The following is an 18,479-nucleotide window of genomic DNA, read 5'->3' as shown; positions in this document are numbered from 1 at the left end:
ATTTTCAATACTTTTTTGATAGTACAATATCATTTTCAATACTTTTTTGATAGTACAGTATAATTGATACTCATACTAATTTAATCACTTGTTAATCTCGTATGATTGATACCATTAAACTGTTTGATGTAAACAATTTTCATTTGTAAGACACGAGAAATAGCATGGGTAACTTGCGCTTGCACAGCTGCACATACACTTAATGCTGTATATATGACTTAAGTTTGATGTTAATCTAACATCAAAATGATTACCTGGATTAACCTGTATGGAAGAAGCAAGAGAACTCAAATTTGAATGGCTTCCTAACATGCACAGAAACATATACAACTTGCTCATTTATTTAATACTCCAACATCTAAAATTCTAAACAAAGCAAGTCAACTGGAATCCACACAGGTGCAAAAACTCGTGCCCTTATATGTTTCTGCAACATATCATCAGCCTCATTTGTCATCAAAACATCCCTCAAAGATTGTTCATATAGTTAAAAACTCATCAACCCCACCCCACTCCCCACCAAAAAAAAGTATGTGCAACTGATGGCAACAAAGTCAACTATACCAGGATACAGTTTTACCATTCTCAAATACAGTCGTAAAATCTGAATACCAAAATCGGTGAATAATAGTACTCCAATTTTGTACCACAATCTCTAAAGTCAAACTTTAGACCTTTATCAGATACCTTGGCAGCTCCAGTTGCAAACAATAGCAGAGCACAGGTGATGCATGAGTCATTTTGAAGGTCTTCACCTTTATTATTGTGATGCAGTAGTGTTACCTTGGTAGCCTATCAAACAAGATACACAAACATAAAATCATCAAGGCATTGGAATGGAGATAATACAACAGTCAAGTACTCAATAGTCCATATAAGTGGAAACATCTTCAAGGTGGAAAATGAAATTACAATAATGGTGCATGAAAATTTGAAGTTATTTTCAAAAATAAAAAAAAAATAAAACACATTTTCAGTAAGGATATCAGTAATATTAAAGAAATGTAAAAATAGTTTAGTTCATCTTTCTCTCATAGATTTTCTCTCAACATCCCTTCAAATTAGTCAGAACCAAAAGACTTCAATTTCTACAACCAAGAACAAGTTTCTTCCTTTTTCTCTCATATTTCCCTCTTAAACCTCTATATGATTTCTCAACCCTATAATCTTATCTTCTATCTTTTTCAAATTTCATTTCATCTTAACCTCAAACTTCCTTTGAGCACCTAATGAGAACTGAGGAGTGATGGTTGTTAACAGAATGTGATTTTGCTGCTTTTATCCAGACAAATTCAATTGCTATATTGCTTAATTCATGGAAGATAAAGTCCTCAATAAGTAACTATTATTGGAATACAATTGCTCCTCCTAACATAAAATAGAATCTTCTACACACCAAGAGCTCATGAAGAGCACCCACTTGTGCAACAGGATAGAGAAATAGAGGATGGCTCATTTATGGAATCATTCTCTTTCCTCTCCCCTCCTCTGATAATGCTCTCTTCTTACCCCATAATTTTGGTTCATGAAAAAGAAGAAAGAGGATCTCTTAAAAAGTTTTGGTTAATGATGGTCCAATAATAGTATAGTCAAACCCTTCAAACAAAGCTCTTATTATTATTTTTACAATATACCTCAAAGGTCTCTAGCCATAATAATAAAGTTGGAAATAGGAAACTAAATTCTCAAACGAAAGATCAAGAGTGAACCAAGAACCGACCACAAATTCCTACAGATTTTTCAGTCTTTCTCGAAGATCTAGTCATCATTTTCCATGACCAGCTAACAAAATTAATCCTTGAAATTTATAAGAAATATACACCCTTATCGCTGAATAAGAATGATCCCCCCCTTCTCTCTCTTTAAACACATCAAAATATTATAAATTCTACTGCTTTTTCGAGAAAAAGAAGAGGCTTATAATTGAAGGTGATTTGCTTCAAGAGCATTCTCCACAGAATCACATCTTTAAAAAAAAGTCACCATGCCTCCCTCAACCATATGGCACTACGGAAGAGACTAAAGATAATTTAGCCCCCTTGGGCTAGGCATAGTTTAGAAATTACATAACAATGTATTGTCGCAAATTAATGACTAGTGGTGCATAGAGATGCATGCATCCATCAGCGCGTGCACCACACACGTCGGCATGTGAAGTACATATGAGTAACGTATGTACCTCATACGTTGGCGTGTGTGATGCATGCGCCGATGGATGCAATTAGCTTGATGCACCTAAGATGGAGCATACCATCAGAAACACTAAGCTTCAAAAGCCTAATTGTATCAAATACTATGTAGTGTCATCAACAACAAGCGCACTTAATAAAAGCCAAGTCCAACCCATAGAATTAAGAGATTTGTAATCAATGAGTGGATTATCAAACAATGATGACAACACTTTATAACAAATGATAAACCTTGTTCATGAATCTAAAATTTAATTAAAACCTACTGAGAACACAATACAATTCCTCCATTCCATATTAATTGCAACATTTTGACTTTAAAGTCTTCAAAATACTTATTTGACTATTACTTCCTTAGTATTGGTCATTATAAAAAGTTAATATTTAGAAAAAATAAATCAAGAAGAATCTAACAAGAATAAAATTCCTCGTGATTATGGTTTTTCTTTTATGTTATTGAGCATTTATAATTAGGACATTAATGTCAAAATGTTGCAACTAATAAAGAAGGGAAGTATATATCATAATTTTCTCTTTTTTTTCTATTAATAATGAAGTCTTCATGAGCACTTAAGAGGTGATAGGTTTATAATAGTGGCATCTGAGAATTTTTCTAGATATCATGACAAAATGATAGAAATACGATCATTTGAATATTGTATTGCAAGAAAACATTCAACAATTATTATCACCATATCATTCCTCGTCTCATGACTGGAATCCAGTATACATAACAATGCACAACACTTATAAAGCAAGGAAAAATAGAGGTGGTCTTATGTGTGGCCAATCTTATTCCCTACTTACAAATAGTACATTATACAAAGAGAATACTCTTCCTTTACCCAATGTCACTTTCCTCATAAGATTCATAAACCCATTATCTAAAGGGAGGATGAATCATGAAAAGTTGATTATTGATGATGATCTATTAGATAAGACATGCACCTTCCACTAAATTTAATTTACAATAAATGCATAGAAGTTATAATGGTACAACAAGACAAGTTAGAGGCAGTCCAAACTATGAATTAGCTACAACAATATGTAGCCAAAGCTTACACAACATTTTTACAGAGGGAGTTGAATCCCATGAATGAGCCGACTAAACAATTCCTCTAAGCTTTAAACTAATAGAGATCCAAGAAGGTTCTAAACCCCAAACCACAAAGAGGTTACTATAACTTCTTAACTTCTACCACACCTACGAATGGGCTTAATTCTTTATCTAAATGATTTAGTCGATGCTTACATGGCAATATGGCACACATAGATACATGCACCAACCAACACGTGCACCACATGCGCCAGTGTGTGAGGTGCTCATAATAAACACATATATGATGTATCTCACACACTAACACGTGTGATGCATGTGCAAGAGGTGGATATAGCTAAATACACCAAAGACATATAATGGAGCACCAATAAGAGATTAGAAAAAAGGATTGTTAAAAGTTTTTAGAGAAGTATATGCTAAACAATATTCCTTAAGTAAAGGGAGTGTTTGAGTTAAAAACTTAAAAGACACTAATTTCTGTATCTTACTTCCTCCATTTCTTTTTAGTTGACACGTTTCTTTAGTCACGTTTGCCAATGCACTTATTCCATCATTAATATCTTTAATTATCGATAAGCAAAGATTATGAAAAGTTGATATTTTTAAAGTGTATAAAATGACGAATCTAATAAGATCTCACATGACTATTTATTTCATTACGTATAAATCACAAAGTACGGTCAAAGGGAGGTCTGTGAATAGTGGTAAAGTCAAAACGTGTCAACTAGATAAAAACGGAGATAGTATTATTTTTGTGCAAGTTAGAAACAACTAAATTACTTGTATTTTTTACTTCATAAGCTACGAGGCAACATAACCTTATCAAAGTGGGGCAATAAATGGAACACCATTTGACAGAAAGGATGTGGAGTGCTTTTTCTAGGCGAGGTGCTTTCAGTGAGGCCAGCAAAAAAATTTAAATAAAAAAATAACTCTAAAGTGTGCCTCACGTCAATGCACAATGTGCGCCTTCAGCCTTTTCACACATATAATGTGACCATCAATTCAACTAAGGGCTAGAGAGTCTAGAGAGCTAGGCATGAGCTATTCAAACAATCCCTTGAAAATTTTACTTCAAGAAGGACCCCTACCCTTAATAACATCAAGGTTATTCTAAATACTACCAAAGTAACAGATTAACAATATAACATCTTTGTGAGAAAAGAGAGGTTTAGGCTTAGGCACAAGGACAACCATATATATGCTCCAGAATGCATCTTAAATGTCACTAAGTCTTTCCCAAACAGATAAGAGTAACTTAGGACACTTTGAGGCTCCTTAGTCAAAGCTCAAAAGTTCTATTTCATATAGGCTTTAGCAAAATAGCGGCCCTCCCTTTTCCTTAGTTGTCAAGGCAGTAATAAATGCCATTCAATCAATGCTAACATGGTGCACAAAGATGCATGCATCCACCAGCGCGTGCACCACATGCGCCAGTGTGTGAGGGTACAAGTGACTACCGTGTATCCCTCACACGCCGACACGTGTAATGCATGCGCCGGAGGGTGCACATAGCTTCGGGCATCAACAATCCATAGATATAAATTACTCCATTTCATTGGGTATAGTATATATCTTCAAGATCCAACATTATGATAACAGCAGTTAGCTAAAACATCTTAGCTGCATGATTAATCAAAATGACAAAATGAATACCAATTCCTAATCCAACATTTACAATTGAACTTAATTCACTTATCAAATCAAAACAAAGTCCAAATCTTCACCAACACTTGCAAAACAATCAAACTTTTTAATCTGTAAACCAAAAAATTAAAAGAAAGAAAAATAGATAGAGCGTACTGATCTTTCACTGGGTAGAACAAACATTCTTCAGCTTCTCCGCCGCACCTACATTCACAGAGTACTGCAATTCCACCCACCAAATAAATCAGGAAAAAAAAAAAAAAAAAAAACCCAAATAATTAATATAAAAAATTCACAAAAATCGAAGCATCGAAGAGAAAGATGACCTTGTGAAGAACCCAAACAGAATGAGTATAAGTGCGATTAAGAAGTTCATCAATGGCGGCGGAATCGGCAGCATCAACTTCTCTGTAATTGACGAAATTTTCGCGAGCATACTTAGCATAATAAGAGCGAGTATCTTTGGGAAGACGCCTAATTAGCCTCAGTACCTCGGCATATGCTCTCAATGCCTTGTGCATTTTCTCTACTACCATTCAATTTTTCTGCTGCTGCTAAAATAAGAACCCTAATTTTCTCTCTCTTCTTCGGAAATAGGGAATTCCAGAATTTGGGAGTAGAACTGTTAATTCAATTGAGGAAGACGATGTGTTGTTAATTGTTTGTATCTTTGAAAAGTCAAATTTTGGGCTTGCAGTAATTAGGATTGTATATTTGTACTCTTGTTTGGGCCTCCTCTTAGATCTCATTCATTTCATTGTGGCCTTGTGAAGTTAACGACTTATGAGCATAGGGTATGGATCATTTTTACTGGATATGTCAAACGGGTCGATCAAGTCAATTTAGAGTTGGGTAATTCGATATGTCAAACTAGAAATTGTTAAATACACCTGAGCGTACGGTACACATATGAGTATTTGTTCTCATTTTGATGATTGTTTTACATTTAATCATCAAATGAAGATCAAAAACTAACCTTGAGTTAGTTGGGTGTACAGTACACCCGGGTGTATATAACAATCTCTCTTGTTAAACGGGTCGATCAAGTCAAATTAGGGGTAAGCCTATCGTTTGTACTACTTGTATTTATTAGATGGAATCAATTTTTTTATTTTGGTTTGGAATATATATGCTTGATATCCCCCGTTTCCTTTAAGTTTTTACGATATGTAACATTAAGTTTGATATTGATCATATTATACGGCATGATTAGAAGTTTAAATGGTGTTTTAACTTACAAAGTCGGTGGAGCAGAGGAATTATGAGGGTATGGCCATGTGTGGCATAAATGTAATTAGTATGAGTACGTAATTAGGTAATAAGAGAACAAAAAATACTACTATTAAGTCATGAAGTACTACTATTTTCGGACATACACAAGGTAAAGGTCTAAATAAACCTTTGCTCCACCATTATCGCTCTTACATCATATACTATCATCAATTTGCCCTGTAAGTAGGGGAATTTTCTCTACTCTAACCCCACATGATACTAATATATGCATGTATATAAGAATCTATCAAAATTTATGTGACTAGATTGGTGTATTTAAAGATATAGTTAACTAGGTTAGTGGTATCAATTTTAGCACGTAGCATTTGTCTAACATGCAAACTACAAAGCTGAATTTTGGCCACTTCCTAACTTTCCAATCGTATAATTGTATAAAGTAGTTTTTGTAAAGTCCAAAATTGGCTGCTCCAAAATATCCACGTCAACTTCTTTGTATTCTTTTCCATCACCACTCAATAGACAAATTTATTACTCGTGTAAGATGAGATTGAAGCCTACTTAACAATGCAATAAATGTTAAATTCACGGGCCATGAAAAGAGAAAGGACAACCAGTAATATCATTTTCCTTTGAATATACTTCCCAAACTTCGTCATCTCTTCCATTCAAAAAAAAAAAAACTTCGTCATCTCTTAAATAGTGTTCCATTTTTAATTTCTGGTTTACCAAAAATATATTGTGTGAGTAGCTAAACTTGGTTCTCAATTAAGAGCAATAGATAAAGTAAGCAGGAATAATTATGAAGATCATGCTAACTAAAATGAAAATAGAACAATCTTGTAATAATTATTGCCCTAACACACAATAAAATGAGGGCAATATAATCTTTAAAGTACGCAAGGAGTATATGCAAATACATAGTATATACAGAATCTTTTACCAAAACGGTTAATTTGACAAAAGTATTTACCAAAACGGCTAATTATAAAATTTAATATCCAAACTAGCTAATTTATTTACTTGAAATGCATTTATCTATTTCTTATTTTTCTTTGAACCGGTTTGGTTCACTTTATTGATTTTTTTTTTAAAAAAAAATTTGGTTTTATATTAATTTTCTTATAGATTTTTTAAGTTGGAGAATTTAAGTAATATACAAAAATACGTAGTATGTAAACGGTGGCATAATCCTAATTTCGATCCCAGAAAAAAGCCCTAATGATCAATCACAAAAATTTGGAATTTCAAGTAGTATTTTTCTATCAAGACTTACACAAATTAATTATACAACAATAAAGGAAATAAAGTATTGTTCATATTTTTCGAAGCAAATAAAATGATTTCATGGTCACCAGTTGTATGACTCTAATTACGTACGAAGTATAATCAAGACTTGAATCTACTCGAAATAACTATGGCATTAGAATTTCCCAAAGGAAAACAAAATTCCAAAATTTTTTAAAAAAGCTACAGTAATTTTTTTAAAATTAAATAAAAAAAATAAAGGAAAAACCCATAATGTGAACCAAACCGGTTCAACGGAATATAAGAAATAGATAAATTTCTTCCAAGTTAATAAATTAGCTAGTTTAGGAATTAAAATTTATAATTAGCAGTTTTGGTAAATACTTTTGTAAAATTAGCAATTTTGGTAAAAGATTTGTATATACAATACTTCGTCTCGTCATCAAAAAAAAAAAAAAAAAAAAAAACTTCGTATATGTTAGGTGTAGTGTCACATTAAATGCATGAAAGCAAACATAAGTAGTAAGACATAGCTTAATAAGGACCGCTTATGTTGATACCTTGGAGCCTTATTTTGCTAGGTGGTTAAAATTAGTTCCAAGTTGGCATACCATGCATCACTCATTCTTTCTATAAATCCATGCATGTACACTACACTTCATAGCTTACAGTCTTCCATATACTACTCTTCCCCTTAGCTCTTAACATACATACATAAACCTCGATAAATTCCAAAATATGGATATTTGGTCATGGATATGTGACCTACCTAGTTCTCCCGAATGGAGTCATTCAAACTCGCAACTCTTTTACAACCTTGCTTCTTCTAGTAACACCACTAGAGAAAACTCAACTCGATCAATTCAACTAAAAGCTGAACGTTCATCTGAGTTGAAAACAGAAGTATGGATAACGTTTTCTATATGTATCCAAGGATTTGATCCTAATGAACCGTTGTCTCATAAGACACTATGGTTATCTGACCCTTGTTCCCTTTCCTCTAATAAACCTTTTCTACCCCTTGTACTCCAACTATTCCAAGAAACAATAAATCGTGCACCTATAACTTTTCATGCTCATACCCACCACGGATCCCAATTTGTTAAGGTAAAACTTTACCCAATTGCAAAGATCCTAGAGACGTATACACCTGAGTCATTTTCGTGTTTTTTCAATCTACTGTTATTCACACGCTTATTTTGGCTATGTGCTTGTGATGCTCCTACTGATGTTGGATCACTCTACTTCCATTCTTTATTGGGTCCAAACCTTGAGTTATTGTCACGTGTTAATCGCGTGCCAGTGTTGAAGGGTTTCATGGGTGTTGTTGGTGCCGATGTTGAGATGTGCATCTCACGCGCCTTTGGATATATGCTAGCAAAGTGGTTGATTACAAGAGAGATGCGCGTGGGATTGACATCTTTACTACCTTTGCCTTCAAACCTTGGTCTTACTTATGCTTCGGAAGCTTGTGGTCTTTGGTTGTTGAAAGGCTACGTGCCAATATGGGGGATGAAGCGGACGTGCTCGAATGATGGTAAAGAAGGATTCCTTTTTGTTGGGGCTAAGGAATCAGCACTAAGGTATGCTCTAGCACATCAGCAGCTAGAAGCTCATATTCAGCTTGAGTATGCAGTCAAATTCTTTGAAGGCCATATCCAAGTTTGTGCACGTGTCGATAACATACGACTCCACGTGGTAAAACTAGGGTTTAATAAAAAGGAAGATGGTAACGAGGTGGAATTTCGTGAAGAATTGTATTTCCCTTCAAGAATTGAATTTTGGGTTGGACCGGAGGTTGGGTCTGACTATGTAACAAGTTTGAGTTTGGGAAAATCAACGGTTAATTCAGAAAGAGAATATGAGACGCAAAAATTAGTGAAAGGCAGTTTTGGTAAAATGAAGAATCCTAAGGTGAAAACTATGTCAAGGACCTCAACAAAGACGAAGATGAAGAATTGGAGATACGACCAAGATGTAGAGGGAAACACAGCAATATTTGATGCAATCTTTTATGATAACACAAATGGGATTGAAGTTTATAGCACAAAGTTAAATGGAGGTGCATGTATCAATAACAAGCCTAAGGATGATTTAGGAAAAAGGTATTCAAGAGTAAATAGGCCTTTTATGAAATCTGGTGGCCTTGTTTTCACTGGAAATGAGTATGGAGAAGAGGTTAAGTGGAGATTGAACAAAGAAATGGAGGGTAGTGTGTTGAAGTGGGGAATTGGGTGCAAAATTTGGTTGACTTATTGGCCAAGTGATGTTGAGAGTTCTTATTATGAAACTAGGTGCATAGAATGGAGTGATGAGGTTGATTTGCCACTAATTTCTAGTAATTAGATTGTAAATATAATTAATAATGCTACGTAGAAGTAATCCATGTATTATATACTTATATATAGTTATATATCATCTTAATTAACCGAATGAGTGTATGATAAATAATAATTGTAATTGTATATACTACTTATGGCTTAATTTGATGTATGGTTTATAAGTACTAGTAGTGTTATACCTATCTCATCTCGTTATTTTTATGTGATTTTATATTCTTTGGGCCAGTTTTTATTTTACATTTAGATTTTTATGAACTAAACTATTAAACAATTGGTCATATAACTCATAAGCCATGTAAATGAAACAATTGGTCATATAACTCAATAAACAACTTAGGGAAGAACCCAATAAACAAATAAAAAACACAATTACACCAACATATGTGGCAAAACCACTTCAACTATATCCTCCCGAAGAGAGTTTATTATTTTGATTGGAGGACCATACATGGGTCAGGGTGGTGGTCATCAGCGGCTAGGGTGGTAGTGGACTGGTGATTGTTGTCGATCAGTGATTGGTGGCATCTGGCAAGCAGGGGAAGGTGGTGGTGAAATATTAAGGACATGGTTGTCAATTTACACATTAACGGTTTTGTTCTTATTTTATGGGAGTTAAGCATACAACAAGTGATCAAGTTTTTGTTTTTTTCACCCTTTGGTGATCAAGTTTTTTATTCACCCTTTGGTGATTGAACCCAAAATTCAGGCAACTTAACTCACCTGTATTGCCTTTAACCAAGCAAATACATAATCACCCAAAATTCTTAATGTTTAACTGAAAAAAACTTAAACTTATACAAATTAATTCTGGAATTTAATATGAAGTATTTAACCAAAAAAAAAAAACTAAACTTATACAAATAATTTCCCACATATAAGTTTTTCGAGTAAATCGTAGAAAGTCATCCATAAATTTCCCAAAAAAAAGTTTCCAGAGAAAGGAAAAAAAAAAAAAAAAACTAATCAGGATGCAAAGAAAATCAGAGAAGTTGAATCAGATGGCGAAGAAGAAGACAAATCGAAGAATTTATCAATCATTAACCGACTAATCGAACGGCTAAGATTGCATCTGCATCTAACCATAATCATAGAGAATTGTGTGGGTTTAGTTATGGAATTCGACCTTTTCAATTTTTTTAAAGGATTTCGATTTGTTGTTGATGAACCCAAAAAATATTTCGATTATTGAAGTCGTTGTTGGTATTGAATATTGATATGTTTCTTGGATTAAAATGGATGAAAAAAGTGGTCATTGAGGTTAGGATGAAGGTTGTGATCAACTGATCATGAAGGAAAACGGGTGGTAAAAAAAACTAAATTAAAATATATTTTTTCGTGCTATTTTTCTATTGGTTAACTACAAGTGACCAAGTTTTTAACCAAGGTGATTATGTTTATCTGACATGTCACTTAGATTTTGCTATTTTTATATTTTTTTTGGCCGAATTTAACCCTCCAATCACCAAAAGGTGAAAAAAAAAGAAACTTAATCACCAAACGATGAAAAACACTAAAACATAATCACCAATCTTATGCTTAACTCTATTTTATGGCGGTATTTAACACTCCAAAATGGGAAATTGATTTTAGCACACCCTTTATTGATTTTGGTACACCCTTATGCGAGAATGAACATAGAAAATTGTGCTCTCACATAGGAGTGTGCAAAAATCAATTAGGGGTGTGCTAAAATCATTTCCCTCCAAAATGACAAAATTTTGGTTTTTTTGGTTTGGCTTTTAAATCACAAAATTTGTTAAATTAACGATAAGAGAAATTTTTCCTAAAAAAAAAAACAATAAGAAAAAATTTGTAATCAACTACAGTATATTTAGGTGGTATAAATGTTCAAGACAACTAACATTTATGAAAGCATAAAAGTACGTAAATATTTTAGAGGATATAGTTGTCTAAACACTGTTCATTAAAATAACATCTACATATTAATGAGGGTATGTATGTAAATACACATTTTGAAGGGTATAATTGACATTACACTATTCATAAGAGTATGTTTCTACTCTTAAGGTAGGGATACAGTACCTCTTTTCACGGCTCACACATGTGTTTGGCCATTAATATCTTCAACTTTGTATTACGAGTAGTAAATATTAATATTTTTTTGTGCACCTGTTTAGGAGTATAAATCCTGAAAACCCTAGTAAGTTCCATAACATACAAGAGTTGACGAAAAGGAGATATGGGAAGGCACAGAGCAGTGGATTGGTCGGAACTCCCACCGGAGCTTCTATTAGAAATCGGAAAACGCCTCAAATTCCGGTTAGACGTCCTGAGATTCCGGTCAGTTTGCAAGTCATGGAGATCTTCTCTCTTCTTTAAACCCAAAATTGAAGCTTTTAAAATCCCTGAACCTCCAATAATTTACGACTGCATAAAGAGAAGGGATCCACCTTCATCATTTATTCTAACAGAGAGAACTATGTATCTGCTTCACCCCAAAGAATCCGAACAAACTGGGCATGGGTATTATAAATCCGCATTCGGATTTGTAAATTGGGCTTCTGGCAAGCTTGCTGAGTTTGAGGAGCTTCTTCCTAATAAATTTCTGCCTCATGTTTTCTCCTCAAAATCTTCTATTGATGGGTTTTTTAAGGTAAAAAATATGCTTGATTTTACTATTTCTCCAATTACTAAGTTTTATGGAATTGTTCTTCTTCATAATAAAGAAGAAAATGTGGAGGAAAGATTTGTTAAATTTGATCGATTTCGATTTTTAGCCGGTTATAATGGTGTTGTTGATAAAGTTATTATTGTGAGTAATTATAATTATGTAAGTATTATTTATCCTATTCCTATTGATTGTGATGATGAGGATGGAAAAAATGTTGTTGTGGGTGCCCTTTTGCGAGGAGGGAAAGTGGGATTGTTGAGGTTGTTGGGATCTGAATTAACCCCTGACCCAGTCGGGTGGAGGGTAATTAATTATGGACAGGATGATGAAGACATTAGGTTTGATGATATTGTTAATTTGGAAGGGAGAATGTGTGTTGTTGATTGCAAAGGGAGAGCCTTTTTAGTGGATTTGCATTCGTTAGAGTTGACTCTAATCGCCTTACCCCCTCCTAACTGCAATCTGGAGGGGCTGCAATTGCTTCAGAGGAGGAGGAAGCGGTTGGTAGAACATTCCGGTGATTTGTATCTACTTGTCACTTGTCGATACAAAGTTCGTGGAGGGTTAAGACCTCATATATTAGTTTATAAGTTAAGGGTACAAACCCGAGAGTGGGTTGAGGTTGTAAGCTTGGGTGATCTAGCTCTTTTTGTGGGTTTCGATTTCTCTTTTGCTGCCACTGCTAGTAACATCTTTGGGAATGTGGGGTGCAACAGGAACTGCATATTTTTTGTCAAACATAGTTTCCCGGATTGTAGCAGCCGCTATCAAGAAGAGGTTATGAATCCTTTATTCCTAACATCACCCTATCACCTTGATGTTGGAATATTCGACTTGCCTGATGGTGCCAATTTTGGTTTGGCATCATGTGATCGCTGTGATGAGTTAACGTACCACCCTCCGACTCTTGCTATTGATTGGTATTCCTATGGCTTCCCTGTTCACTTGTTGGCATTGTTGCACTTTTTATTATTTTTAACTTGCTTATGTGACCCTGCATAATCATTTAGGAGTATTATCGTGCTCCACAAATGATACTCCACTGCACCATTAGTGGTATAGTACATAGCTGCCAAGTTAGCAAAGCCTCCACTAGACCATCACACATATGATACTTGAACCTAAAATGGTTGTATAACTGTCTCAATATTCTGCCACATAATAAGATGAAGCAACACTAGTTTTTTCTACCTTAGAGTGTTGGATTGTTTTTACATGTTGAGTTTACTTTTAATTCTTCTCTTGCATGCTTTCCCATATAATGCCCCCAAATTTGGCCAACTCAACCAGAACCAGAGTAGAAAAGAAAGTAAAATATACTATTTAGCGATGGTGGTGCTTGTTATGGCATACTTGAGTTGTTCAGCCAATTGAATAATGCATCCTTACTACTGTCGCTCTCCAATTCTTTGCACTATGATTTTAACCCACCATCACAAGACATGGATTGATTATAATCTCTACACTTTGGTGAATTTTGTATTAACATGTTAATGATAGACTAAAATTAAATGCTTATGCTAGATTTACAGTTTAAATCTCAGTAATGCAATGAATTTTTGTAGGCGCTGGTGGCGTCGTTTGATAGCTGAATTCAGACATGAAACTAGAATCAGTGAGATAGTAGAATGTGAAGGCATGAAAAGGCTTTGACTCTGCTTGGTGAAGAGAAAGACATTATTCTGTTGTGCTAACAATTACATTGAAGAATTCATGTTGGATGTTGTGGAATATGGACTCTGGAGCGTCAAGAATAATGCATTTGCCTTTTTTGTATCTTGTTCTGTTATCAACAATAATCAAATTTAGGCTTTGATTGATTGATTTTTTAGTCATCAACAATAAACTTGTAGTTTTAGGTGATGATGCTGTGTCATCATAGCTACCCATTTTCACTGTCTCATAAGTAGCAAGGACGACAAAATGCTGGATATAGATCAATTATCCTCATACAAATATCATTATGTACTGATACATCTGTTAAATCTTGTACATTATATAATTTATACTCGTAATTTATTCCATTGGATTGTTATAATGTGTTATGTCGTAAGGTCAACTTCAGTTTGTAAATCACATTTATCTAAGAACATACTCTACTCACTCTATCAACTTGTGATTAAGATCAACTTGAGCCCGTAAACCACATTTAACCATGTATGTTAGATCAATATAAATTTCAGTTTTTGTACAAGCTAAAATCAAATTTTGAATCCTTGAAACAGCGAAATGATGCTTACTTTTGAGGTTACTTATTTGCATATAACGTGATAACAATCTGTGTAGGGCGACAGATTCGTAACACGAATTTCAGCATTAGACTTGATCAACATCCCACGATATAATATGCTGTATCTTTTACTATTGTCAAATATTCCAATGTTGAAAAATAAACTAGGGATCTTTTCCTGGCACTTTTTTAGTCTATGAGCAATGTGATGACTGATGGGCAACTACATATCATATAAGAACCAGACATGCCATTATATCTTTATATGTTTGGCAGGATTGGAGTAGTAGTGAGGCATCTTCCATCAAACATTGCAACATATTTATCCTAGCTGAAGCTACACAGTCCGACATCTCGTATACAAGTACAAGTAGTGGATGAACGACAACTCATAGGTGGTATGAAAACTACAATATGGTTTAGATTAATCGAGTAAACTATAAGATAAAGTGATAATTTGAGAGGAATACAAATACAAGCATCTGGGGTCCTGACTCCTGAGTATATGGATTTCACATGGGCTTATAATTTAAAGACTTAGCAATTGACATATCAACAAATTAAAGAAGAGCCAGGGAAAGATAGATAAGAGTATAGATCTGGTGGAGTATCTCCCTCAAGGGAAACATGTATAGGACAGATGAGGAAGGAGGGAGAAATTTTGCATTGAGAAGCTTAGAAACAAGGCTATGTAAAGAGAATGTATCAATTCGCCTTAGTATAAATATAATGCCTACCTAAGGCTTTGCAATTGCATCACACTCAGCTCAAAACCTTTGCTTGCAAAAACCCAAATTCAACATCTCTCTGTTTTACCCTCCTGTTCGATTTCATCCAATATTCGTTGCCCTTCTGTTCTTTCCAAGGCAAAGCAGATTCTTGCTAAAAATCAGCAAGTAGTACCAAAGAGATACATCTCAGTATATGTAGGACAACAAGGTGATCAGAAGAAATATGTGATGCCACTTTCTTTTCTCCCAAAACCTATTATACACAGCATCAAAATCCTGTTCTACGGAAAAAAAAAGAAAAAAGCAATTCTTATTCTAGAAGGTTCAAAGAAGGCACGGAGGTCATCAAAAAAAATGCAGTAGTATTCATTAAGAAGGAATAAGAGAGTTTAAACTAAGACAACATATCAGAGATCTCAAAGCTAAGATTGTTAACTGATAATGGTCTCAATCCACTTCATTATTCTCTAACATAGTGAACATAAGGTATGTGCACTTCTTCAACTCAGGCATCTTGTATTCCGAGCTAGTTACAATGATCAAAAAGATCTCAATGTTAAGATAGTTAAGAGAATGGTCTCAATATTTGCTGTATCCACTTCATTATCCTCTAACATAGTGAACATAAGGTCTGTGCAGTTCTTCAACTCAGGCATCTTGTATTCCGAGCTAGTTACAATGATCAAAAAGATCTCAATGTTAAGATTGTTAACTGAGAATGGTCTCAATATTTGCTGTATCCACTTCATTATCCTCTAACATAGTGAACATAAGGTCTGTGCAGTTCTTCAACTCAGGCATCTTGTATTCCGAGCTAGTTACAATGATCAAAAAGATCTCAATGTTAAGATTGTTAACTGAGAATGGTCTCAATATTTGCTGTATCCACTTCATTATCCTCTAACATAGTGAACATAAGGTCTGTGCAGTTCTTCAACTCAGGCATCTTGTATTCCGAGCTAGTTACAACGCTCAAAACCTATGAAGAACAAAAACTAATTAGTTATAAAATACTTTTAAGAAGTCACTTTAACACAACAACATTATAGTATATGCAGTAATGGAAGGTATATACCTTCGGCTTGGTATTTTTTCGAAGCATATTGGCTACAAAGACTGCCACTGCCGCAACCATTGAGGGGAGAAACCTGAGAAAGCCGTGTTCAGCTAAGCTCAGCTTCAACAGATAGGAAGCAAGCTTGTCTTCTTCAGTGATTAACTTCAACGCATCCATGGCAGTGGGTCTGGTACCTTTGATCGAGCTAACAACTTCCTTTGCAATTACCCTCACCCTAACTTTATCAATTTCCTTGTTTCTATCCACAAAACACCAATTTAATAAACTGATTTTATAGTAATAGGAAATAAATATGCAGGATTTAGCATATATATACCCTGCAAGAAAGCATGCAAGTGGTAGGTGTTGCTCATCGGTGGATTTGGTTTCTTTGATCCAGCCATAAACTTCCTCAATACACCAATTTAATTAACTGATTCTACAGGAATATGAAATTGCAAAAGAGTTAGCATATACTTGTACTGTTGTACATACCCTGCAAAAAAGCATGCAAGTAGCAAGTGTTGTTCATCATCAGCCTCGAATCTTCGCTTGGATGCCAGATAACAATCCAAGTAATTAACAGCTTGGAAGAGATCTTGATTAGAGAGCTCTAGTGACTCTGTGTAGCTTATCATCTTGGCAATGATGTTTCTCCTCGTTATAGGCTCGAGCACAGGTACAGTTAAGTATTCCTGAGGAAGTTTCAGACCTTCCAACACCTATATTTTGATGTCAAAAAATAATACACGTTAATTATGGAAGGATAACAAAATACAGTACTGTAGCTTTTTTCTAAGATATCCTTAAAAACAAGATTATTACCTTGGTGGAAAAGCCAAAATCAGTACTGACGTGTTTTCACCAATTAGCTATTGTTCCAATTGAGACATTTGGGATAGTTTCATAAGTTTTAATTCACTTATGATTCATAATTAATTCTTTAATCCTCTCAAATCATATGACTAATACAAGCCATACCACAAATGGTGTTCATATCACAATTATTCGTGAAGATGATACAACAGAACAACATTGATACTCCTAAAATGTCTCAATATACTTGATAATTTACTTCTAGTCTCCAAATTTCAGTTGTTCATTGAATCGTTTTAGGTTATTTCGTTTTATCCAAATTTTATGTCATCAATGTCATTTTACAAAACCAATACAACACAATTCATTTTAAAATTCCTCTAAAATTACAATCAAAAACATTATAGTAACAATTACACTAATGCAGAGTAATTAATTGAATTTCAAACGCATTGTTACCTCCTTGTCGCGGAGAATTGCGAGTAAGTCCACCCGCTCCTCGAGAGTGTGACGATTCCAGCACACAATGTGCGGATCCTCATCACAGAACAGGTCGACGGAAGTAGCAGATGGAGGCGAGTTCGACGATTCGGCAGAACTAGGTGGAGCCATGTTAGAGCAGAGAGATTGAAGAGAATGAGGAGAGAGATTGAAGAACAAGCAAGCAGAGCAAAAAAAAAAAATGAGGAGAGAATAAGCGGGAATATCACATATGCTGTATATATATTGCTCGGTTGCTCCGTGTGTATATAATCTAGCAATACCTTTAGTTATGGTTATCCCATTGTAAGTTTTTTTAATCATCTATAAAGCGTTAAAACTTATTTTACAATCCCTCATTATTAGTACGGAGTATTAGTATTAGTATTATCGAAAATTTGTCAAGTACGGAGTAATACTTTTATATGAACCATTTTTTATATTACTAGTTGTGGCGTGATCGGGCGCACGGTTCCCAAGTTACTCATTAGCTAATTGTTTTGGTATCGGTAATAGTTACATAGTTTTGATATGTTGTGGTTTTATAGAATGTAATCAATTTTTATTATTTATGAATACAATATATCAAGTACACTCTTATGGCCTGTTCACTTCAGCTTAATTTCAATTCAGTTCAGCTTTAATATGTTCTGTTCAGCTCTTAGGGTCTGTTCACATTTACTTAATTTCAGTTCAGTTCAGCTCTTAATTTCCCTCTATCATAAAATATTTATTTCAGCTCAATTCAGTTCAGTTCAGTTCATCTCTAATCAGTTCAGTTCAGCTCCAATCAGTTCAGTTCAGTTCAGTAAATGTG

At 34.4% G+C, this 18,479-nt stretch overlaps 3 protein-coding genes across 3 annotated transcripts; 2 read left to right on the top strand and 1 right to left on the bottom strand.

Annotated features, from left to right (window-relative positions):
• Nucleotides 1-225: 225 nt before the first annotated feature.
• LOC145621312 (LYR motif-containing protein At3g19508-like) lies at nucleotides 226-5,547 on the bottom strand. The gene is made up of 3 exons (XM_081676051.1): nucleotides 5,223-5,547; nucleotides 5,053-5,116; nucleotides 226-792 (listed from the first exon to the last, which is right to left on the bottom strand). The coding sequence occupies exons 1-2, from the start codon at nucleotides 5,430-5,432 to the stop codon at nucleotides 5,060-5,062; spliced, it is 267 nt and encodes an 88-aa protein (XP_081532177.1). The 5' UTR covers nucleotides 5,433-5,547; the 3' UTR covers nucleotides 226-792; nucleotides 5,053-5,059.
• A 2,565-nt stretch (nucleotides 5,548-8,112) lies between these two features.
• On the top strand, nucleotides 8,113-9,720 carry LOC145620069 (uncharacterized). The gene has a single exon (XM_081674720.1). It carries the CDS (start codon nucleotides 8,113-8,115, stop codon nucleotides 9,718-9,720), a length of 1,608 nt encoding a protein of 535 aa, XP_081530846.1.
• A 2,160-nt stretch (nucleotides 9,721-11,880) lies between these two features.
• Nucleotides 11,881-14,356, top strand: LOC145620998 (F-box protein SKIP23-like). The gene is made up of 2 exons (XM_081675737.1): nucleotides 11,881-13,268; nucleotides 13,914-14,356. The coding sequence occupies exons 1-2, from the start codon at nucleotides 11,917-11,919 to the stop codon at nucleotides 13,999-14,001; spliced, it is 1,440 nt and encodes a 479-aa protein (XP_081531863.1). The 5' UTR covers nucleotides 11,881-11,916; the 3' UTR covers nucleotides 14,002-14,356.
• Nucleotides 14,357-18,479: the final 4,123 nt, after the last annotated feature.

The sequence above is a fragment of the Chenopodium album genome, chromosome 27 (genome assembly GCF_948465745.1).
Source record: "Chenopodium album chromosome 27, dcCheAlbu1.1, whole genome shotgun sequence".
Lineage (NCBI taxonomy): Eukaryota > Viridiplantae > Streptophyta > Magnoliopsida > Caryophyllales > Amaranthaceae > Chenopodium > Chenopodium album.
Note: the sequence above shows the minus strand (reverse complement) of the source record. Positions and strands in the feature narration are given on the sequence as shown.